The sequence below is a fragment of the Hesperophylax consimilis genome, chromosome 18, assembly GCF_061612785.1.
Source record: "Hesperophylax consimilis isolate HC1 chromosome 18, BYU_Hcon_1.0, whole genome shotgun sequence".
NCBI classification, from domain to species: Eukaryota; Metazoa; Arthropoda; class Insecta; order Trichoptera; family Limnephilidae; genus Hesperophylax; species Hesperophylax consimilis.
Genome location: NC_142853.1, coordinates 15,727,256 through 15,753,536, shown reverse-complemented (window position 1 = coordinate 15,753,536; position 26,281 = coordinate 15,727,256). Strand labels below are relative to the sequence as shown.

At 32.8% G+C, this 26,281-nt stretch overlaps 1 protein-coding gene across 10 annotated transcripts in view; it reads right to left on the bottom strand.

Annotated features, from left to right (window-relative positions):
* The window catches only part of LOC149415420 (uncharacterized protein CG43867), a 766,937-nt gene that overhangs the window by 18,210 nt on the left and 722,446 nt on the right, over positions 1–26,281 (bottom strand). For 8 of the 10 annotated variants that reach the window (XM_089642596.1, XM_089642600.1, XM_089642598.1 and 5 more), the window contains 3 exons: positions 23,692–23,836; positions 11,561–11,673; positions 10,706–10,942 (listed from right to left, as the gene is read on the bottom strand). In XM_089642596.1, coding sequence (XP_089498722.1) covers positions 10,706–10,942; positions 11,561–11,673; positions 23,692–23,836 — 495 coding nt within the window. The remainder of the gene's footprint in view (positions 1–10,705; positions 10,943–11,560; positions 11,674–23,691; positions 23,837–26,281) is intronic. The other 2 variants (XM_089642599.1, XM_089642602.1) reach the window with 1 other exon arrangement.

Below are 26,281 nucleotides of genomic sequence, written 5' to 3'. Positions count from 1 at the left end.
TCAAAAACTGAAATGGACCTAGAATTGGCGTTTAACAAGGACCTTTTAAATGTTAAAAAAACCAAAATGGTGCGGATTGGAGGGACTCGAAGCTGTCTCAAAACTTTCTAGATCCACGGGTCATATAAACTAGGCAGAAAGTGGAAGTGATGTTTTTCAGCAGTAGACAAGGGTAGTGTGATGATTATAACACACTCATTGTCTGAAGCAGTTATTTAAAAGTATGGAGATCTATTTGACCGAAATTAATAGAGCATTTTTTTTGTAAGAAAACATCCTGTTACAAGATATAACCTCAAGAAACGATTGAGTTAGTAAAATAATTACATATTTGATGAATTCTTTCTGTAATGTTTACATGAATATAAAATGTATCTACCAAGTATTTGTCAATTTTGTTATGTAAATTTATAATAAGATATTTTTTTTACAATAAATGAGTAAATTTAAATATGTTATGAACATTAATATGAGAAGCATAGAAAGAAAGCACCATCGAAAATAATATTATGGAAAAAGTAAGGTTCCCAAGTTTTTGAAGGTTGATCAACCCCTGAGGGTCAACTACAACTACAACTACAACTACAACACCAGTCAGTAATGTGCAGTATGCAGAGTTAGATTCAAAAGTTTTTAATGCATTTCTTTACTTATTATCCATAAAAATTCCAAAGCAAAAAAATGTGATATTGTAGAAACCAGTCAATTTTGTATTTTAAACATAATTTTCAATATTTATTATATTTGGCTTATGATAAAAAGATAATTGAATAATAACATAATTAACCATAGCACGTTTAAATGTTTTAATAAAAGAATTGTACCGATGACGAGAGAAAAAAAGGTACATTTAAATAAGCCAGACGAAAACCAACAAACACTTGTTAACCTTAAATAAAATTAAATAAAGAATTTACCTTTGAAACCGTAGAACCAATTGACAGGAACATTTTTAAAACATAAATGAAAAGCAAGTACAGACAGGGATGACAAACCTTTTTCATAATATTTATGAACATAATATTGCCAATTATTTTCTGAGATTCACCATCCACAGTCTATTGGTTAAAAGGGGACACAGAGATTTATTTAATGTGGATCAGTCAAAAATAATAATACATTACATTATGGGAATCAATATAAATATATACACCAACATTCCATTTGAGATACAGCTTTGTGCAATATGAATATATATTATGTTAAATAAGTTGCTGAAATATACAGAGGAAAAAATGAGTTTGTTCTGATTAATGATTTTGATAGGAACCCATTGACCACCTGCACATCATTTGTACATTCGTTAATTAAAAAAAAAAACATATTTTTAAATCATGTGATAGGTCAGTAGCGTAGCGATAACATTTTATACTCCTGGCAAATCTGTTGACATACCAAGACAACCCCACCGCATCGCTAACAGGTCCCCCCCCTACTTGCCGCTTTAGTCAATTCAAACTGAGTTAAAGTTTAAAATTTACAAACAGCGGAATACTAAAAATTCACTGAGATCGTACAATATTGATGGATTTCAAACAAATACTAAACATAAGGTCGTCAAACTTCGAACATAAGCTATTTAAGGTTGATACTTTCGACCACAGGAATTTTTTTCAATCAACGACCGCCATCTATTAGTCAGGTCGGGTACTTCTGGGACTACCTTCGTACTTATGGTGAATAAATTTTTATATTACATCCCGAAATGCATAAAAAATTTGAATCACATTTTATATAAAATGTTACACGAACAAAACAATTCCCGCATCACTTTGGCAGTTCCATGCTTGGCAGAATTAAATCCAAACAAATAGATTACAAAGTCTATCCCCGAGATAAATCACTATCAGTTGTTCATTTGAACGAATTATTAAGTTGATAGGACATGATGATGTGTTAGGCGGGATCTTTCCTTTGACAATACATAAATTCATTTATTTAAAAGTTATTGTTATTATTAAAATGTATGTCTCGATTTAAAATAGCTGATATTTGCGCAAAAGTCAAGATTTTAGGTAAATTCCACCTAACAAATAAAGCATAAATTTTATCCAAAGTAAGAACGGATTGGGTAGGCTTTTGAATGATAATAATAATTGGATTACTTGTGAAGTGCCGATTTTGTGAAAAATCACATAAAGGGCACATGAATACATTCACATCTCCCCAGTTACGAAATGGAGAAAGTAAAACAAAACTTTGCCAAACTGCGATTTCACCGTTATTGCCATTGTGAGGAACTACCATTCAGAATTGAAACGTTGTTTAAGATAGCTTTAGCTTTGTTTAGTAACCATGTCTGAATAGCTAGATATTTCCCAAACCACTTCCCCGATTCCTTTTAACTCACAACTGAATATCACTTTCCTAAATGGAGGTGCTGTACTTCCACGGGATCTACGCAATCTATACATTTCTTGTGTTACTTCTTGTAAGGTTTGCACCGTGGGCCCTGAGACGCTGACCAGGTCGCTACGCCACTGTAATGACTATTTTTGATTTGGCAGGAGAAAAGTGGCCAATGGGTTATACTGATCTGATAACTAGCTACTGTTTACATTTATCTAAAATATGTTTAAATAACTGCAGACACTCTAAATAACTACAGTGACTCGAAAAGGACACATCAATTTAAACATTGAAGTGTCCTTAAATGGGTATTGTAATTAATGATACAGAGAGAAAAACCCACTTGGCTACAAATGAAGCTAAGGATACGAGACAGACAAATAAGCGAATAGATTATAGAAAAAATCTATTATAAGAAGTTCTGACGTTAGCATTTCTAATCTACACAAATATTCTTGCTAGCAAACAACTGTGTATGAAAATAAAATTGTACCAAAAAAAATAGATAAGGAATCTCCCATTTGTTCAGTTACACGTTTACAAAGCCTCGATTACAGCAAAACAGGCAATAAGCCTTGGATATATTGATATGATACATTTGAACATGTGACATTGATGGATTGCTACTGCAAAGAGAGCGCGTGAATCATAAAAATAAAATAATACTTTCTAGTAAGATGTCACTATAAAAAAACATTTTACCGTTATCAATAAATAATTAAAATCAAGGTACTAAATAGAGTTTAGTCGTCAGTGATTTAATTTGCAAAGCAGTTTAGGAACACTTGTACATTGCTACACAGCCAAGCTTTATAAGTATTTTTGATACAATGGCCTTTTTAAATTATAGACAAAATTCTTAATCAAATTTTTCAGTATACGGCCAATTAGGTCATCAATAGCATGGTGGGTAGGACTTTTGGCTTAATACTAACAATATGAAATTTATTGTAGAGAAATTCACATCCATGTAAAATTAAATGAAAAATCGAATGAAAATAAAACAAAAGACATCGGTCATTTTTGACGGCTTATCAAAATTTGATCAAACGCTGACTTGTGCTGAGAATCGGCGGTTAACCGAGACCGTTAAAATTTTTTTCGTAGGCAGATTTTTATTTTGAGAATAAGACAGCTGAATAAAATAATACTTTGTTAACTTCATAAAAAAAATACAATTGAAGCAAATATAAAGTGGTGCAATTTCTTATGCCCTGCTCATATTGAGGAAAAATGTTAACAGTGTCTTTTTCAAACCATTTATGACATTGGCGACATTTTTTCAAGACCGTCATTGGAAAGAAAAGATATCCCGAAACTATTTCACCCGGAACATGAACTGGTCATCATTGTATTCATAGAAATAAAAATAATTATAGGAAGATAACGATGGACATGAAATGAAATCACACCAGAAAAATCCACCAATGATTTTTTTTTTTATTTATTTTTTTATTTTTTATTTATTACATTTATTATATAAGTACATTTTTGTTTGTTTGTTACAATATAAGATAAAATATTTCAGGACCCCTCTTCCATAGAAGCATTAGCTTGTGGCTGGAAGAGGAGTGTACATTGTTTTATTGCAATAAGTAAGTAATTAAAAATTAAATGATTTTAAACTTATTTAAATGAAGTGAGTTATTTTTCATGAAGTGAGTTATTCTAAAGATTAATTCAATTGGAAACATTTTTATTTTTTGTGAGTTTGTCTTTAAAATATTTTTTTACAGTGTTTATTATTTTGATGTTATCATTAATGTTTCTAATTTCTTCAGGTAGTCGATTGAAAAAAATTCTTGCCCGGTAAGTGTAATAATTTTGTGCAAAGGAAGTGTTTAATTTTGGGCATGGAAAAATATATTTAAGTCTAGTACGGTTTTCAGTTAGAAATTGATACTTGTCTTTTTCTTTTATGATTTGAATTAGTGCATTTTTAATATAAAGATCTTTAAATGAAGGCACTTGAAATTCTTCGAATAATCGATCCGTTGGGTAATCGGAAGGTTTTCGTAATATTATTTTAATTATTAACCTTTGTACCACTTCTATTGGAGTAAGGTTAGTTTTGTATGTGGATCCCCAACTAATGATACCATATTGTAGCGTTGATTGGACCAAGGCATAATATATTAAATATAGGTTTTTTAAAGACAAAAAATTTCTGATTCTTAAAAATACATATATCAGTTTTCTGATTTTTTTTACAATTTGACATATTTGTTCCTTCCAATTCAAATTTTTATCGATAATTACTCCTAGATATTTGATTGTGTTTGTGTTTTTTAGTATTGTGCAGTTTTGGAGACAGTAATTTTTATTATGTATTTTGGAATTGTCATGAATGATAATGTTAAAATTTTTAGGGATGTCTTTTGTGTGTATTGCAAATGGAATTACATATGTTTTATCGCTATTTAGTGATAGCAAATTAATGTCGAAGAAATTCTTAAGAGTATTTATGTCTTCAGTGGCTTTAAGTATTACGTTTTCCCAAGTTTTTTCGCTTATTATTAGAACTGTGTCGTCGGCATACGAAGTAATTTGGCCATGTAGTGGTTGAAAGAAAATGTCGTTAACATATATGGTGAAAAGAATTGGTCCAAGCACTGTACCTTGCGGGATTCCAAAGTCAGAATGTTCTTTATCGCTATTGACATTATTTATTTTTACGACTTGTGGTCGATTTTTTAGGTAGTTTGAAATCCATTTAATCGCATTGTCTTTTATGCCTATATTATTCATTTTTTTTAGTAGAATCTTATGCGATATGCTATCAAAGGCTTTCCTTAGATCAATAAATATACCTGCACATTTTTTACTTTTATCTAAAGATTCGTAAATGTATGAAGTTACGTTAGCAATAGCATCTTGTGTGCTGAGAGATTTTATAAATCCAAACTGGTTTTTGTGTAGTATTTTATTATTATCTAGGAAATTGACTAATTGTTTTTTTACTATTTTTTCAAAGATTTTTCCTATATTTGAAATTAAACAGATTGGTCGATAATTTGTTACTTGATGTGGATCTCCAGATTTGTAAATAGGTGAGATTATTGTATTTTTGTAGTTCGTTGGAAATATTCCTTTTGTTAAACTTAGGTTTATTAAATGAGTGATTGGTTTTATTAAATAAGGTTTCATAGATTTTAACATATGTGCCGTAATAGAATCAAAACCGGGAGACGAACCTACTTTCATATTATCTATTATTTTTATGATTTCACATTCTGTTGTCGTTTCAAACGTTGAGAGTATATTACGTTCCTGTAAGTTTTCATTATTATGATTTTCCGGGATAAAAGATTTTTGGATATTTTTCGCAAGATTTTTTCCGACATTAGCAAAAAAAGAGTTAAATATGTTTGCACATTGTTTAGGTTGCATATTGGCATCTATAATTTTGTTATCATGCTCAATATATTTTACGTTTTGTGTTTTTTTTGTATTGTCAATAGCCAAATTAACTGTTTTCCACATTTGTTTTTGGTTATTTTCTGAGGATAATATTTTATTTAAAAAAAAATCTTCTTTACTTTTTTTAATATAGGCTGTTAATTTATTTTTATATTTTTTATATAAAATATATGCATTTTCATTTTGGGGATTTTTTAAAGTTGTCTTGTAAAGTTTTTCTTTGTTTCTAATAGATATTATAAGTCCTTGTGTAATCCAAGGCTTTAAACATCTTAATTTAGATTTTATGTGTGTTGTTGTTTCATTTGTTGAATTTTTAATGTGTTGCGACAGGGTATTTTCAAAGTTAGTCGAACATGTTTCAGTGTCATTACTGTTTAAAACATTGTTCCAATCCTCTTTTTTTAGCTTTTCAGTGAGAATGGTCATATTAATGGTGGATTTTTTAGTTATTATATTATGTTTTTTTTGTTTAATATTGTTATTATATAGAAGTAAGCATGAATGATGGTCAGTTATGTTAGTTTTCCAAACAATTGATTTTAATTTGTGAAGATTTTTAATATTTACGTTTGTCCAGATATGATCTAAACAGGATGGAGTATGTTCTTTTATTTCTCTTGTGTTTTTATTTATGCAAGATATGAAGTTTTGTTCAGTCATACAGTTAATGTATTCATTTTTGCAACCATTTTCAATTTTGTCATTAATGTTTAAGTTAAAATCACCTACAATGAAACAAAGCTTATTTTTAAATTTCGATAATATGTATTTAAGGTCATTAATAAACGTAATTATATTCGAGCCGTGCGTTCTATAGATAGCTATTAGATGGTACATTGATTTGCCGAGTTTAAAATGTATTTCGATGCAGTTAACTAAATGTATTGGGTGTTCAATTATTTTAATAATACTAAATTTATTACTTGCAAATATTACTATTCCACTATTTTTATTGATATCTATTTTGGTAGAAATATAATTGTATTCGGGTAAGCAATAAGAAGGTGACTCAGCATTTGTAAATGTTTCGGATAATACTATGAAGTCCGGTTTTTTTATTAAATTATTTATTTTTAGAGTTAGCTCTTCAAAATTTTTTTGAACACTACGAATATTTAGGTGCATAATAATTATATCACTGTTGTTTTTAGAAATAATTTTGTTACATGAATCAGTGGATATGCATTCATATTCTTGAATTTTAATATTTTTTTCTAATTCATTATTTATGAAATCATCTGAAATCATCATGAAATATTGTGTTACAGATGAATGAGTGTGCAAATAAATATGTTCGGAAGTATATTTTGTTAGTAATTAAGAACTCGTTTCTATTAATAACGTCATAATTGGGCGGAACAATAATAATCATATACTTATAAATAATAATGTAACTCGACTGTGAGTTGTTAGTACTTAAGTAGATACTGCAAATTTGAACAGGCGCTATTGAACAGGGTGTCGACATTGATATGCTGTAAACAAAGTATAGTTGAGATATTAATTTCTTACTTGTTTTTTTTAATGAATATAGCATTTTAATTATAGTCAATTTTCTGGTAAGCAGATTCTGTCATTTTCTTGACGTAGTGGCACTTGCTGTCATTCGCTCGATGGTTAGAATTTATTTTCCCATTTCTTTTTTTATTAAAGGCTAGACAATTGTAGCACTTTGGTGTTTGATTTTTATTTGGGCAGTTCGCTAGAATGTGTTCTTCTGCGCAGTGGAGACATTTGGGTTTTTCTGTTTTCTTTCGGCACTTGTTGGCAGTATGTTCGAACCACAGGCAGTGGTAGCATTGGGACAATGGGTTGGAGTCCTCTACGTGAACCCGCATAAATCCCAGGTTTATTCTTCCTTTTTCGATTAATAGTTTTCTCATTTGACCGGTTGTTTCTAGGATGTAGTTGGATAGTTGATCGCTTCTTTTGTTTTTTATTTTTGCCATTATTTTGGGCATGTGTTTGCTGTCTTCTTTGGTAAGTTGATAAATGTCTTCATTTTGTTCTATAAAATCTTCGTTAAAATCTTGAATGTTGTAGTCTTTATGTATTCCTTTGATGATAACGTTCGGTTTACGTTTTTTTATTTCTGATGCAGATATGCTGTTATTTTCTTTTTTGTTTATTTCTTTCATAATTTTATCAGCGTCTTCTTTTTTGGGGCAAGTGATGATAACATTGTTATTAATTGTTTTTTTTATTCCAGAAACTTCAACTCCCAATTTCCCGACTCTAATTTGTTTTTGTATGTTTATTTTTATTTGGTCAGTGTTTTCATTATTATTCGAAATTATCTTAATTGTATGCAGCTCTTCTTTTGGCAAGTTTGATTTTCCTTTTTCAATTACGCTAGCGTACGTTTTTTTGTCGTCCGCCGTTGATTGTTGCGGGGGTTGAGAGACAATTTTTTCATATGTCATTAATTTACCCTCAATTATTCCAACCTTGGTACCAACGTCAATCATTTTGCTTGAAAGGGTAGATAATTTTGTCAAAAGTTTAGCCATTTGGTCTTTAGTAATTTTGAGAGATGGATCCGTAATGGCATTATGGATGCCGTCAATGAGTTCTTTTGCTTCATTAATAGATATGAGGGCGTTGTCGTTAGTATTCATGTTGTTGTGTGTGACAGCCCTGCTTGAGTACACAATGTAATTTATTTGATGCGGTAGTATATTTGCATCATGTTGTGCGCACCGTTACACCGATACATGCGAGGTAGGTACTGTGAACTGTGATTGTATGCGTCCAAAATGAAATGTTATTATCACTTGTTCTGTCACTGTCACTGAAGATTTTAATTTCACTTTAAAATATTTAAATATTGTTCGGTTTTAACCAACTATTAATCTTGTTTATTAGTTGTCCCTCAAGGGACTACTTTCGATTTAAATATATGCTTTAAGCGGACTTTTTACCGGGTTTAGTACAAATTTAACACGGAGCAAAGACAACGTGTGTCTTCCGATATTATTATTGCCTATTCAATGTTTGATTTGAATGATGTATTTGAATGTTTCGGCATTTTAACTACGAATATGAAGTTGTGAAGTTAGAGGTATTGCTGAAAAGAGATAACAGCAGAGCTCTCTGCGGCAGGACCATATACAGAGTGCCAACAAGTGTCGGCCTACCTGGGGAGGGACTTTGTTTGACACCTTTTGCCACAATTATTTTGCTGAACAAAAGAATGCGTTGGTAGCTTGAAATTGGCCGAAATTTTAACGTAATTGCCACCAACGAGGAGGATAATGAGGGAAACAACAACATAATACAGACAAAAAATTATAACAATACGCATTCAATATACAAGAGCAGCTGTAGAAATCATACGGCTAAGTTATTTGCAAGCTTATATGCAGGGACTCTTATAAGAAACAAAATTGATGAACAAAACATTATTACAAGGTTAGTTTAATAAAGCAAATGAAATATTAAATGTATTGTAATCTTAAATGTTTCCTGTGTTTTCTCAGGAAGGCCTTGCAATATTGTGAAAATATTTTTAATTTATTTTTCAGTGTGAATGACATTTGAGATTACCAACATAAATGAAAACAAAAAACTAACGATAAAACAAATTGATAACACACTTTTCTTCCAATAACAATACATAATTATACATACATGTAATATAACATTAAATGGATGTGTTAAAGTGATTCAGTTCCACTGTTCCACCAGTTGTTCAATTATGTTAAGATCTTCAAGAGTAAATAGATGTGGTAAAGTGATTCAGTTCCACTGTTCCACCAGTTGTTCAATTATGTTAAGATCTTCAACATTAAAAAGATGTGTTAAAGTGATTCAGTTCCAAGAAAAGGTGTCCAATTACAGTAAGATATTCTGAAGGTGTACACATTTACTTTTCCGTATTATTCAAAGTACCAATGTGTAAATAGATAATATAAAATGTATGTATGTTTATTATTATATGTTAAACTTGTGCTTAAGCATTCGTTAATCTGTTGATTGATTATAATAATAGCACTTTAACCTTTGTATTCATTTAACGTATATGTATATATACTTCAATTCTTTCGATAAACCTGGCTACAAGAAATAAAATGTTATTAATGATGTTATCTGATAATACGGCGTCCTTGAGTCAATTTGTCACAAAAACGGGGCTAAACAAATTATTCAAATATGAATTATTAACAAATGTAGAGTTTTATTTATCGTGAAAATCGGAGAAAATCTTTACTTGAATTAAAAAATTTACCAAATCACATCCCCAATCCTTTTCTATATTGTATTATGTACACTGCAACTGAGACTTGAAACCAAGAATCCAAAAATTTTAAGTTGCTGAAAAAAAGCCATGCACAAACATCCCGGATATATTATAAAGGGTAGGAAAATGGCTGACTTTATCAAAAAAATCTACGAGATGATTTACACCATACCATATCCACTCCATATTATTTATCCATGAAAACAGTGGCGTGCTTGTCATTCAACCGTTGGAAAGTTTTTGTGTGTGATTATGAACATTTAACATGTTACCAATGGGCTATTATGAAAAACTATAAAATCAAATATTTACATCATCACTTTCCACGGCAAGCTAACAATGTATGCCAATGTTCCATGCAGCCCAGCATATCCTTGGAACCTGACAAAGAGGTCCCTGGGAGTTAATCTCCGAAAGGCCTCAAAAGGACCATCGGGAATTCTCTGGGAGAAATCTGCCTCAAGAGAATCAGTTGCAGATCATTGGGATAACTCCAAGAACCTTCAAAAGGACCATAGGGAGGTCTTTGGCCTCAATAGGATCATAGTGAGATTTCTGAGAGGTCTCTGAGAGATGGCCAGAAGAACTCCGGACGAGAAATTTTAAGAAATCTCCGCCTTGGTCCAAGTGTCCGCTGAGCCGAATGCGAGATACAAGCAAAAATAAAAGTTATTGGCGCATTCAAGCACTTACATTCTTAAGCTTGAGATGCATGCGAGGGGTGCTCGGGGAAGCCCTGCCCTGGTCCTTGGTTACCTGCACTCCGTGCTTGGTGTGCAGGTGGCGGCTGGTCTGTTTCACGAGGCACGACACCAGCTCGTCCTGTAGCTCCGCCACCTCCAGGCACTGCTGCAGGGCGTTCTGTGCCAACACCACATGGTAGTCGATGCCCGCATGCTCCACGGCAACCGACATGAACAGCTGGCAACACTGACCACAACATATACATTTAAAACTTTACTATTCAGCGTGATTTAAAAAAAGGAAAAGTATTTTTTTACGGGACACCACAGGAGAGCGTCCATATCTATACAGTGTAAAGACGGGGGAACTATATCTCCACCCGGTTGGGCAGGTTGTGAGGCGGATTAAGGTGGAGGCTGTAGAAATGGGATTTATTAATGTGGGTCTTAAAGAGGCCCGGATATATGAAGGAGAAAAATCAGATGCCAGTAGCTTATTCCACATACGAGCTTACATACACAAAAATGAGTCGAAGAAAAGACCTATTCTCATGAAGCTAATGTCAACGTGTTTCGCGTACGTGCACCGGTGTCACAGAGGATCAATGGTGCTAGAGCAGGCTCCATTGAAATACCTGTACAACAGACTCAGAAATCGGTCTGATAACAAAGGATTGTCAATAAGATGGACCGCCCTCTTTTGCGTAGAATCAAGTATTTTGGGGTGCCAGTCCAGAGGTGGCTCCCAAATTCATTAGTTGGACTTACTTAGGATTTGTACAGGTCACTGCAAAAAAATCTGCTAGCCTATACAAGACGCAACGTGATATAAAGGTAGCATGGCGTATGTAAAATATTGTATTACCTTAAATAGTTTGAGGGCTTCAGCTTGCAGGGCCTCTGAGTTCAAGGACGTTAACGGCGATGCAATGTTGTCTTTTGAGTGCAGCAGTTGGGGGTGACGCCATAGTACACAATCTTCAAAAAATCAAAAAAATACAATTGATTCATTGCAGGGTAGTTTAGAAGCCTTTTATAGGACATATTGTCGCTGCACATCAAATATGGCTATGTGACTGAGTACATTCTGAGAAAATCGATAAAAACTGCTTAAAAAAATTACGAAAGGGAAAATGGCACTTCTATTTATGTATGCACAAAGTATATGTTTTCTGCAGTATAAAAATATGTATATTGCATATTTTAATTATATTATATCAGAAAATCGCATTTTTCATCACAGTTTTCGTCACATTTTTAATACCAGCAATAAATTATTTAATTTAAAATTATTCAAATTTGACTTCTGGCCATAGTGTAGTGTTGAAGAGATTTATTATATTATATGATTCTATTATCACAAAATATATGTGAATTGTGTGTACATACTATAAGAATTGAATTGTGTAGAGGTTGTGACTTTATTTTTAATTATAATAATTTCATACTGTTTTGAAAAAATTCATGAAAAATTTTCTTACGCAACATTGATATTATTAATTGGAACACACTTCTCAGTTCAAATAAAATTAGGTAATGATTTTGCTTCTACAATACTTATACATACGTTAGTTAATCATAAAAAGGGTGATGATCTTTGTCTATCACAATTTTTAACTTTTGCAAAAGCCTGCATTTGGATTCAGACAAGGAAAGGGGTATTCATGCGGCGTTGAAGCAACTCTAAGCCAATTCTTCTACTGATCTAATTTATAACAAATATTGGTGACAAAAGGATCCCCAACTTTCTTTCCCGGTCTCAAAGATTTTAAATTTGTGTTTAATGTTTCATAATTTAAAAATAAAAATATCTCCTATTTGTTCGTTATTTCTTATATTCTCCACAGCTTTAGTTCTCTTGGAAATTCTTTTATTTGCAGTGTTGGGTGGAGCATTTTCATCGTCATTGATAACAATGTGTTTCCAATTTCTCCATTTCTTGTGTGTGCTTTATTGAGGCTGAAAGCATTCATAAACATTTTGATGTTTATCCTGTCCTCAGTAAACCGATATAACATCATGTCATTTATTCTTTTTCATAGAGACATGATTTTTTCTCCGACTAAGTTTTGAATTTCAAAAAACTTTTAAATATGTACAGTCAATCCCCTTTCGTTATTTTCTGAAACTATGAGACTATTTAGATTGTATTATCAAAAATCAAAAAATGCAATTAAAAACATTAAAATTCTAAATGCAAACAAAGTTAAAGTTTTCAAAGACCAAAGTGACCTGTGCTGAGGCTGCCTAATGTATATTAATGGTATTTCTTAGTCCTCGTCACTAGGGTGTCCTGTTCAGAGGCGACGAAAGTTTTTTAATTATATTTTATTTGCCTTCTATAATTACAAAAAAATTTGCGATACTTCTATATATGTATATACACTACATGTACATGCAGTGGTAACCCGTGAATCCCCGTACCATTAGAACACATTTTAATAATAATAATTTATATATTTAGCACCGTTTTCGTGATAATCACCCCAAAGGTGCTGTAAAACCTCGCACCCCGCAAGATACACATTACTAGACATCGGATTATATGCACTAACAAAGTGCCAAAATATGCATGCAAATATGCACTAAAAAAAGCCGAAATATGCACTAAAAACTCTTGATTTGCCCAATATATGCACAATGCAAAATCAAAAAACCATTTATATTTTAATTAAAGACCGTACAAAAAGAGCGAAATATTTTTTAAATTATGCATATTTTTTGTGACAATATACAACTAAGTATTTTTCCAAATTTTCGAGCTTAAATTTGTGACGTTTGTCACCCAGTATTAATTTGTACGCCGAAAACGACCTCTCTACGTCAACCGACGTCATTGGACAAAATTTAAAATTTGGCGCCATTTCTGGAGATATCTGTTTAGGCAGGGTATGACCTGTGCCGTTGATGTAGGCATTAATGTTCTTCATATTTTCAAGACTCGGGTTTTTAAGCAAAATAGAGTCAACTTTTTACGAATCTTTTCTGATATTGAATTAGGAAGGGCGTTGGCGAGTTCGATCATTGTTTCCAATATTTCTATTGCTTTAATTAGAGGAAGGTTTTTTGTTTCCAATTTTTTTATGGTATCTGGTAACTAGTGGAAATGTGTTGAGATGAGGGCGATATTCTGTTTAATGGATGCGTCTTCAAATGCTAGCTTGCTTGAATGAATTGCAATGGCCTCAGAACTGTCAAATTGCCCAACTACTTGTTTTACGGCCTCAAAATTTTCAGCATAGAATAATACTGCCTTTAGCCAAGTACCGAAGTTTTTCGAATCGTAGACTCTTCAGGGACTATCTGGGTCGTGCAATATTTCTTGAGGAATTTTTGGCATACTTGGTTATTCAGTTGATGAAATGGAATATTGCAAGCAACAAAAAACTCACATAGATCTTTATTAAACGCCGTCTTCTTTGCACAGTCCGAAGTTGAAGGCATAACTTGTGTCAGCAATTGCTGGCGACTTGTTGATGGTTTATTTCTTGCTGCTATGTGGGTTGTAGTATTTACGTGTTGGTCGGTCTGATATTTTTTCGAACAAGGTATACGTTTGTCACAAGTCTTGCAGAAAATCACATTGTCATCAATCGTGAACTGACCGGGGTAACCTTTAATCCAAGATTCCATTAAAGTTTAAAGATTAATGAGGACATTAATTGTATTGATTGGTTATCTGAAATCGCAAATTTACCAGCCGAAAAAGCAGTAGATCGATTCTATTTAAAAATAAACAGTGTAATTGATAAGCTTATTCCAGTATTGGCACGACGAAATGACAAATACCCCATATGGTTTACTCCAGAACTTATTAGGTTATCAAGGAAAAAAGATAAAGTCTGGCTCAAATGGAAGACATATAAAGGTCTTTCTGACTATCGTGAATTTTCCTTCTTACGTGCTACATACAAAAAATTGACTTATGAAACCCGAAGGTTATTTTTTGACAACATCGAAAGTTCATTGCAAAATAATATCAAAAGCTTTTGGTCATACATATCCTCATTAAAATCGTCTGATGGATACCCTGCTGCAATGTCCTTCGAAGGGCGCAAATCTAACGATGCCCAGGAAATTTGTGATATGTTCTCTGAATTCTTTAAGTCAACATTTGAACCTTCCTCTATCAATGACCCAATCATTAACATTGACCAACTCGAGGAAGTTCAGGACTCTGGACTTGCGCACATTCACACAATTAAACTAACGGAAAAAGAAGTGCAATCGAGTTTAAAATCGATAGACATAAACAAGGGTGCGGGTCACGATGGAATACCGGCGTTTTTCCTTAGATCTGCTGCGTTGTCACTGTGTGTGCCGCTTACCATAATATTTAATAAATGCCTGAGTGATGGGGTTTTCCCTGATAGGTGGAAGTTGGCCTATATTATACCGGTCCACAAGGGTGACTCGCGTCAAAGAGTGGAAAACTATAGGCCAATATCCATTCTCTCGGCGATCCCTAAACTATTGGAAAGACTTGTCCATGACAATATATATCCCCAGCTTGCTGCCAAAATTACTGAACAACAACACGGGTTTGTAAAAGGCAAATCTACCACGAGTAATTTACTTATTTACTCAAATTTCTTATTTACTAGCATGGATCGAGGCCACCAGGTAGATGCAATATATTGCGATTTCAAAAAAGCTTTCGACAAGGTTGACCACCTTATTCTTATTAAAAAAATTATGTACAACGGAATTAGAGGAAATTTATTAGGTTGGTTTATCTCATATTTAACAAAAAGACAACAAGCCGTATCATTACGAGGACAGACTTCTACATGGGAACCAGTTACTTCTGGCGTGCCACAGGGGTCAATCCTGGGTCCGCTGTTGTTTATTCTTTTTATTAACACTGTTACTAAATGTTTCATGCATTGTTTATATCTTTTGTACGCTGACGACATAAAAATATTTGCCATTGTTCGAAATTTAAACGATTGTCTTCTCATACAAAGCGACTTAGTAAGGTTCGAAACGTTTTGCAATGAAAACAAAATTTACCTAAGTTACAATAAATGTAAACAAATAAGTTTTACTAAAAATCACAACGCTATCAAACACAATTATTGTATTGGTAATTATTTACTCGAGCGCGTTTACTGTATAAGAGATCTAGGCGTACTTTTTGATTCCAAACTCCACTTCGATGCGCACATAGATAATATTGTGAATAAAGCTTACAGCATGCTAGGATTTGTCATCAGAAACAGCCGTGAATTTCGAAAACCTGAAACATATCTTCTTCTTTACCACACTCTGGTCCGTTCTCAACTTGAATACTGCACCTCCATATGGAATCCACTTTACGATATCTATAAAGAAAATATTGAAAATATTCAAAAGAAATTTCTGCGATGCCTCAATTACAGAATGAGTGCACCCAAACGTGGGTACATAAATATGCTCTCGAGTTATAACGTCTCCACTCTATCTAACCGGCGAACATACCTTGATCTCATGACTCTGTATAAAATCTGTAACAACGTTATTGACTGTCCCGACTTACTGAAATTGATAAACTTCAAAGTACCACCCAGAGTAACAAGGCTTAACGACTTATTCCACATTAGCAGGACGCGTACAAATGCTGGTGTCAGGGATCCAATCAGAAGAATGTGCGAATCACTTAATCAGAATCAAAACCTCAAGGACTCTGACTTATTTTTTGATACACGCACTACTTTTAGTAGAAAAATGAAGACTGTTTTCCTACAAAGTTCAAAGTAAACAACTTAGACATACTTCGTTTAAATATATTTATATATTTTTTACTTTCTGTTTAACATTGTTTATCTATTTATATATATATATATATTTTTTTTTTTGTTTTACCCTCTAAATTTTTTCAAAAATAATTTGTAAATTCTTAAAAGGATATTGCGCATTTCTTTCATATCTCTATTTGTAAAATAATATTCTTATGTATATATTTTTCCCCTATTTATAAGTGAAAATATTTGTAAATGTTTTCTGCTGTTTAAGTTAATTCGTGAGAAATAGTTTGGATGCAGGTGAATTCTCTAGTTGATGTTTCGTATATATTTTTGTCATTTGATATCTGTATCTGTTTTTTCTCCTAAATAAAAAAAAAAAAAAAAAAAAAGTTAGATTATTCTTTTTTACTGGTGGCATTTGTAAGGTGATTTATGCATAACAATCCCTACCGCGTTTCAGTCAGTCAGCCACCGCGCTCGGGCCCCTAGCGTCCGAGTCACCTAGCTCCCTATACCTAGATGATACCTCCCGCTATTAAACGAAATATGCACGATTTGGGAAAAAACGGCTGAAATATGCATTAACGTCGTAATTAGAGACTTATATGCATTTGCATATGCAAATATGCAAATGCATATAATCCGATGTCTACACATTACATATTTCCTTTAAAAATTATGCCCCAAAATACACATACATAAGTACGAAGATACGCAGAATTTGAAGGGGTGGGAGAAATATTGCCTAACTAATATTTTCGAAAAGTGGGTTTAAGAATCAAAACAAAATCACAAATGAATATTGTTTGTTTTATTAATTACACGTTAGAACCTTTTTCTTACCTCCTCGTAAATCTTAGTTTACGTATTCATATGTTTGGAGAGTTGACGATGGCTCAGTTGGGATGTTGAGAGATTTTCAGCCATTCAATAATATCCAGTATCGCATCGCGAAGCATAGATATGCCCGGGGAACTTGTGGAATTATATTCTTTTTGTATATCTGGGGTAAGGATGTTGTGAAGTTTTGTTGAAAAAAAACTCCTCTAAGTACATGCACTCCTTCCCCTCCCCAAAAAGACCCTCCACACAGCATCCCCAGAGATGACTTAAGCCCTAAGGGAAATTATTTTCCTCAGAGCCTCCTGCGTGGAGTTAATGTAAAAAATAAAAATAAAAAATAGCATAATAAATAATGAATAATGTGAAAAATTAACATAGCAAAAAAAAAACTAACATAATAATAAAAGTTGGAAAATTTATTTAGCTCTGTTTTTGTGAAAATCACCTCAAGGGCGCTAACATAACACAATATAAAACAAATTTCTTAGAACTCAATTTACATTAGAAATTACATTGAAAAACCTAAACCCATCTTAATCAAGATTTAAAAAATAAAACTTTTTAAAAATTTATAATTTTATTTTTTAAAGATTAAAAAATAATAAGGGAAAAGTGCAAATTCTTCTATCCACATATTATTAAGTAATTAAAATTCTAATTTTTAAAAATCAGACAATAACATTTGAGCTTTCACATGTTCCGTCCATATGCTGAACATCTTGTCATAGGTTTGCTTTTGTTCCTCACACTTTGCGATGGTTTCCTTAGGAACTACGTTGAAAATTTCTTGAAGTTTGAAGCAATTACTTTTTACTTTATGTAAAGGCAATTTTTTAGCCCCTTTGACAAGTTGTTGGTATCTCCCCTCCAGATTATGAGCCTTGGGATCTAGGCGAGGATACATGGAATCGAATAATTCTTCAGAATCAATAAACAGCATTTCCTGCAGTGGCTTGGGATCTCCAAGCAGTTCGATCAATAGAGAAAAGTGAAAAACTCTTCCAGCATATGCCACCAAACACACTGGTCGTTCGAGGCCTTCCAAGAATTTTTTTATTCCATTAAATGGAGTACTGTTAAAGTTGATATCCGTTTGCCGCACACGGCTAATGTCGATCCCTTTATTGATTTCTTCCGGCGTTCTAGCCAACATGCACACTTTTCGTATTTCTGGATATTCAGGGCCAGTTTTTCTTATAGGAATACTACAATCACCATAAGGGGTACCGATTTTCAAGAAAACAAATGTTCTAATGTTCTTGGAGTCCTCGTTTGTACCCATTATTGGAACAAATATAATATGCACACCGTAATCACGTAGGTATTGCTAGAACACAACTGATATACAATGACATGCAATGCAAGCAATATATAGCAAATGCTAGTATCTTATCTCATTCAAATTCAGATAACATTCATTTTAAAATTATAATAATAATACTAAAAATAATATACTAAAAATTATAGAAAGCATATAATCAAAGATACAAATCAAATTGATGATTTATGTAGAAAATGTTTGGCTTTTCCGGAAACTATAGAACATATTATATCGGGATGTTCTATATTAGCACCGTCCGAGTATACATTTAGGCACAATCAAGTTTTAAAAATAATTCACCAAAATTTGGTAACTAAACATAACTTGATTGACTGCCGTAATATAGTACCATATTATGAATACGAACCAAATTCATTTTTAGAAAACGAATTTTATAAAATATATTATGATAAAACTATACTAACAGACCGAGCGATTAGTCATAATAGACCCGATATAGTTTTACATGACAAAATTAAAAAAATAACTTATATCATTGATGTCGCTATACCAAATTCCTGTAATATTCAAAAATCTGTTAGCGAAAAAATAAGAAAATACACAGATTTAGGAAATGAAATAAAAAGAATTTGGCATTCTCAGACTATAAAAATATTACCATTCGTTATTTCAGCTACTGGCATTATACCTAGCTCTCTAATTAAAAATTTAGGCGTATTAGATCTTTCAAAAAATTTATACATGGTGTCCGGAAACTCGTAGTACAAGACGGAAACTGGAGAATGTATACCACACGGGGAACCCAAATAAACATAAAGTTTTTTGATTTGAGCATTTTTATAAAAATAAAAAAAAAACCAAAAAAATATATTTTTCGGCTATTTCAGGGTTCAAATTTTTTCGTCATTATTTGTTTTACTTTTAAATTTTTAAATAGTTTTAATTAGTTGGGTACTTTGATCTTCAGTAATAATTTATAAGAATTTGATCAAAAAAAAAATCAACTTCTGACTCGATTTACTCGAAAACGAACGCTCAAATCAAAAAAAATTATACTACAAAATCGACTCCAAATGTGATGTAGATTCACCAGTTTCCCGCTTGTACTACGAGTTTCCGGACACCATGTATATAAAGATGCAAAAGTCGGTCATTTTGAATACATGTAGGATAACAAAAGATTTTTTAAATATTTATGTTGAGGGATCAGTAGGATTTATAGGCCCTGTTAGAAGTTCTACCGAGCCGAACCCTCTGATATGAAAATATCTGGAGTCGGTGAATTATTTTCCCATTTGATCTCTGGTGAGTTGACGTGTTGTTCTTGTATTGTTTTGTATTTATTTTGCTTATATAATGCACTTACATAATGTTGATTGACTAGATGATCATTTGTGGAAAAGTGTGTGGAAGGGTTAAGTTTTTCCTTTGGGGAAGATTTAACCCGGACAACTAAATCGGAAGTTAGAAAAAAAAAAAAAAAGATTTATTGTCTTCTTTTCTTATCAACACATAGATATAATGATATCCTCACTGGGATCTCCCGTGCTGAGGATGTCATTTACATATTATAATTTAATTATAAGAAATTAACCCTAGAATGCTAAACATCGCCTGTGAGGCGAAGCAATTTTTTTTTGGAGTGATATCTCCTGATCGCTCACTCGTATCAAAGCATGCGCTCGCGCCAACTCAGTTGAGTGTTGTACGAGCTAGCGCACAGACGTTTTTTGGATTTGCTCGGCTGCGTTGTTGAGATACAGACACGTGTGGCGCCTGTGAGGCGAAGTTTAGCATTAAAGGTAATTTTTTTGTACATATATGTTTGTGGTTTTTTTTTTGATTTTTTGCTAAAAATTAAAGTTTGAGTATAATTTTTATAGTTTTATGAAATGGCAACGTCTGAAGCGCAGCTACTTAAATGGCTGGAGGAAATATCGGTAGATGGAAGTGAAGAGGACGACGATTTAGGAGCGGATTTTGATTCAGATGACAGTGTGGATGACCCCAATTACGTCACTGAGTTAGACGATGACTTGCAGAATATTCATGTATCAAATCAAATTCATGTCGATGTACAATCCACACCGACTCATGTTCAGGAAGCTTTAGCCACGGCGCAAAATAGGGAGCAGCCGGCTTGTGAGAATCGGATAATTACGCCATCGGCATCGATTATGAGGGGAAAGAACAAATATATTTGGTCCTCAGAACCTTCTTCGTCACAACAAAAATCGAACAGAACTCCTTCGAGAAACATAGTCCATATTGTGCCAGGCCCAAAAGAAGGCGCCAAGGGCATTGTTGATCCCATGAAATGTTTTGAACTGTTTTTTACTTCGGAGTTGATGGACGAAGTACTTTTGCGGACTAATGAATATATTATACAAACAGCTACCAAGTATAAAATTCAGAATACTACTACATCACAGGTCAGAATAGAAGAGCTTCGTGCGCTTCTTGGCATATTTATCTTGAGCGGAGCGTTGAAAAATAATCACTTGACAACAAATGAGCTGTTTGATCCTACGATTTGTGGATCCCAAAATTTAGCTGCAATGAGCTGTGAACGGTTTGAGTTCCTTGTAAAGTGTCTGCGTTTCGATGATCGTAACACTCGAGACGACAGAAAAAAAACTGATAAGTTTGCGCCTATCCGAAATATTTGGGAAATTTTTATCAAGCAATGTAGAGATCTGTATAAACCAAGCTCATACGTGACAATAGATGAACAACTTTTGGCATTCAGGGGACGATGTCCATTCCGTATGTATATTCCTAATAAGCCGGCCAAATACGGAATAAAGATTGTTTTAGTGTGCGATGTTAGATCAAAATATATGTTTGATGCCTCACCGTATTTGGGAAAAAACCTCGGTACAGCTATAAACGAACCATTAGGCTCTTACTATTGTAAGCTGCTTACAAAGACTATACATGGCACAAATCGTAATTTAACTGCCGATAACTGGTTTACTTCTATACCGCTAGCTGAGCAATTGCTTCGACCACCATACAACCTTACTCTTATTGGAACAATTCGAAATAATAAGCAAGAAATTCCACCAGAGTTCAAACATAATTCATCACGCCCTGTTGGGACATCTCTTTTTGGATTCCACGAAAAGCTCACTCTTGTTAGCTACAAGCCAAAACCTCAAAAGACCGTTCTTTTGCTCTCTACGATGCACGACAAGCCTTCTGTTGACTCCGTTTCCGGTAAGCCGACAATAATTCATTCTTATAACGAAACAAAAGGTGCTGTGGATACTTTTGACCAGATGTGTGGTCACTCAAGCTGTAGCCGTAAAACTAGGCGTTGGCCACTTTGCATGTTCTATGGAATGTTGAATATGGCTCTACTCAATAGCTTTGTAATTTATGTATCCAATTGCGAAGCTTTGAAAATAAAGCCAATGTCAAGAAGAGAATTTCTCAAGATATTAAGCAAGAACCTATGCAGCGACTGGTGCGCCATCCGTTTGGAAGAAAGGCCACGTATGCAGAAAAGAGTCCGTTCTGCAATTCATGACGTGGTTGGTCATAATACTGACACTGATTCAGATGAACCATGCATAAAAAAGGGAAAAAGATCAATGTGTGACTTCTGCCCCCCGAAATTGAGGCGTATGAGTATTTATTTCTGCGCAAAATGCAAGTTAACATACTGCTTAAAACACCGGTCTCCAAACTGTTGCAAATGCGACAAAAAAAAGTAGGTGGAAAAAACCGAAACTTTATTTTGGTCTCAATGAATATTTTTAAGTTGTAAGCTGTGAAATATATTTTTATAGACTTAGTACATCTCAGGTCTATAAGACCCAGAAGTTTTTTTTTTATTTCCAATTGTGAATTATTTTGATTTTTTTTTTTTTGTAAAAGATCTCTGTATACCACGAAACAAAATATATGATCTTAAAATAAGCTTTTAATATATTTAATGTATTTAAAAAATGAATTGTGTTATTTTTTTTTTGTTACCCAATATGTAATAAAAGTGTTTTTGTTTTTGTTTTAATATGTTGTATTTTTTTTAAGTAAAATATGGTTTTTTTTTATAAAAGTCGCCTCACAGGCGAAGTTTAGCATTAATGGGCTAAAAAATATGTTTAGTATTCTAGGGTTAATATTACAACAAAGTATAATGTAGTATATATATATATTTTTAAGTAATTTTAAAATAAGTAAGATACTGTTTTTTGGTATAGTTCAGTTGATTCTGTTTTAGTCTGTGTTTGATCTCAGTAAATTTTCTATTTCAGATCTCCCTATGTTAAGTATCCAGCTTTTTATGTGAGATTTAAATGTTAAAGTGTTGAGGTTTTTGAGTGTGAGTGGTATTTTATTATAGAGTTTAATACTATGATATAAAAAGCCTTTTTGCCCAAAAGTTGTATTAGTAGTTATTTGTTGGATATGTTTTTGACCATGAGATCTAGTGTTTCTATTGTATGTGTTTGTTGTTATTTCTTGGGTTTTGTACTTATGAATGTAAATGAGTATAGTTTTAGAATATAGTTGTTTAATTGACATGATGTTAAGATTAGTGAAGATTTCTTCAGTGCTAGTTCTTACAGGAACTTTCAGTATAATTTTCATTATGGCTTTTTGAGTTTTAATTAGTGGATTTAGTATATTTTTGTTTGCACTGCCCCATCCGATAATACCGTATTCTAAAAGTGATTGGCAGAGAGCCATGAAGATTTTGATTAAGTTTTTTTTAATGAGCACATTTCTGATAGTTTTGAAAAAATAACTTAGTTTTTTAATTTTATTATCTAAATAGCTAATGTGATTGGTCCATTTTAAATTTCCATCTATTTTTAGACCTAGATACGTTATATGGTTAACGTTTTCTAATGAGGGACAATTACAATGCTCAATGATTATGCGATGTGTCTACTTCAGTGATGCACAACCTTTTTAGATAAGTCAAGCTTACCTATTTTTAAGCCGCATAAGGTAAAGGAGGTTTTTTGCCTTTCGTATGGGATGGGGTTGTAGGGGATTTTTTTTTTTTAGTTTTGTTTTAGGTACGAAACCAGTTTCTTAAATTGTGTTCATGCAAACATTTTTTTTAAGAAAAGTGGTCCGCAGTGTTTTTTCAATAATTTATCAGTATCAGAATAATGTACATTAACTAACTTGGATCTCCATCAGTTTCCATGAGTTTCTGCACAAGTTGCTCGTAGTGTGTCCCCTGGCTTAAGCCTCCACCACTGACCACCGTGAGGTTATACAGCCAGGCATCCTTCTCTGCTTTGTTGCTGAATAATAAATATGTGGGACCCTGCAAATTTATAAAATACATATTATGATATGATGCTATTATTTATAAGTCACATTACAAAAGAAAAAAAATAAAACAATACAATGTAATAAGAAACTCCAGGCCATTTAAAAATAAATATTGACCTTCTAACTAAAATACCGGTATATATAAAAAAAGTTTTAGTTTTCATCGTAATTTTTCAAGGCCGGCCAAAACACACCAAATCTACGGCATGTCGGGTATGATGTGCCCGAATTTTGTCATTCGACAGTCAGTACAGTAATGGATTTTGAACGACAGCACCGAGACTTTTTAAATCTTAAATTAAACTGCTTTTAATTGAGAACACATTGTAAAATATCGGCATCACGTGTTATTGCATTGAACCAAAGCGTAAAAATACATCCATTACTGCTCTTAATTCAATTTTTCCATGTAATTAAATGTCCTGCATTTTTGAGGTTATGATTTCAAATGTCGGATAAAAAATTAGGTTTACCGTACATAACTTTATATTATATTCATAAGTATATAAAAAAATAAAACTTTACAACTATTTAGAAACTTAAACTCCAAGAATATAATAATATTTTTTTAATACATTGTTTATGAATATAATTTATTAATATATAATTTCGATGGTTGGTTGTTGATTTGCCCATGATTATATCCTACTTCCGTCATTAATAAAAGTTTTTTTATATGTATCATAGAGCTTAAAGTCGCCCAAAATGAAGATACAATTACGCCAAAACTATAAAGATACGTACCGATTTAATATCAAAACAAAACTGACACATAAAAACCAGAATGAATTCTGTCATTTTGTGTATCGTGACGTCAGAAGCCGCCAATCCAACAACATCAACCAAACAAGACGTTTTGATGTGATGGTGTTTTATTCATTTTTAAATAACAATTAATTATAATTAAATGTAATAAAACTAATTTAATCTAGATACGAGTATACATTTTAAAGACATAATATTTTTAACTGGAGTTCCTTATTACTAGAACCTCAGAGTGCCATAACAAAATCCGGGCAAATAAATAATAAAAAAAAATTTAAAAACCAGACATAAACATACAACTTAACTGTAATGACACTATTCATCCATGAGAATAAATTTCTCAACTGAGATGGGTAATATTGTTAAAAAAAAACAAATAGCCTGTAAGCAACCTTAAACCGTTGTAACGCGTAACATTTAGCATTTAAACATTTAACTCGAACGCAATATAATAAACAAAAATAATATCTACACATCACTTCATTTATTTAAAAATTAAGAAATTTTTCTATGCTAATAATTACACTAAAGGTATACAACAACACTACAATAATTGGGAAAATTGAAAAATTATAATATTTGAGATGATCGCAGTACATATTTGGTGGAAGATTGTAATGTATAGTTAGCTGTGCACACTTGGTTAGAGTTGAATAACTGTTACAGGGTGTAGTGTATGGTAACGAGGAAGTAATGAGGAAGCGATGCTGGATGGCGCCGAACCGATGCCCAGTACTTCGGGGGTACTTTCGGAACCAGTACCCAGTACAGAGGTTGTACATCCGGAACAATGGTCGAGAAGACTTCGACCGAGATGAATCCTTCCCAAGAAAGATACAAATGGTCTTATGTGAATAGTGTAAATAAAATAGTGTGTAATAATGGAATATTTATATTTAAGAAAATAATTGTAAACATGTAAATGTATAGAGTCTAAAATTGTAAATGTATATGTGTCATTGTACTGGTAACGTTCGATTGAAGGGGGGAAGATGTAGTGTATGGTAACACTGTCCAAGCGTTCAGAACTGCTCGGGAACGCCGAGCATTTCCGATCGTTTTACGGAGATGGCCAGTATAGCTTGGCTCTCCGCTAGACGAGAAATAACCCCACTAGCGAACAGACGTTATCATCCTCTATTGTACAAGCTCGGTTATAGCAATCATTATCGTAATAAATCTGTAACGAACCTTGAGAGTTTTTAATAATATAACGAGCCTTGAGCTTCATTAAAAGTCCTGAGTTAATATAAGAAAGACTCCGCACCCAGAACATCACACAGGGTAATTGGATAAAACAGAAAATTGACTAAACAGAATGTGACAAAATAATAGATTAGGTTTGCACTTTGTTATTTTTATTCACATTTTGAGGCTGTTCCATTTATCACTGTTCTTTTTTGTCTCTGTTCTGTTTTATTATTATTAGTTAATGAGCAGGCAGCATTCCACTGATGCGCTCATATCTAATTTCACAATAAGTTTAATAGTAACTTGAGTTACTTTAAAACAAAAAAGTTAATCTTTTCTTTTCTCTGTATTTGTAGCATCGATGACATGTTATTTCGCCTCAGTTTTGTCATGGAAATGACGTACAGAATAGTGCGGTTATGAAACGAGTTTTACAGAATAGTGTGGTTACGAAAGTGTTTGCAGTGACGCAAATTGTATT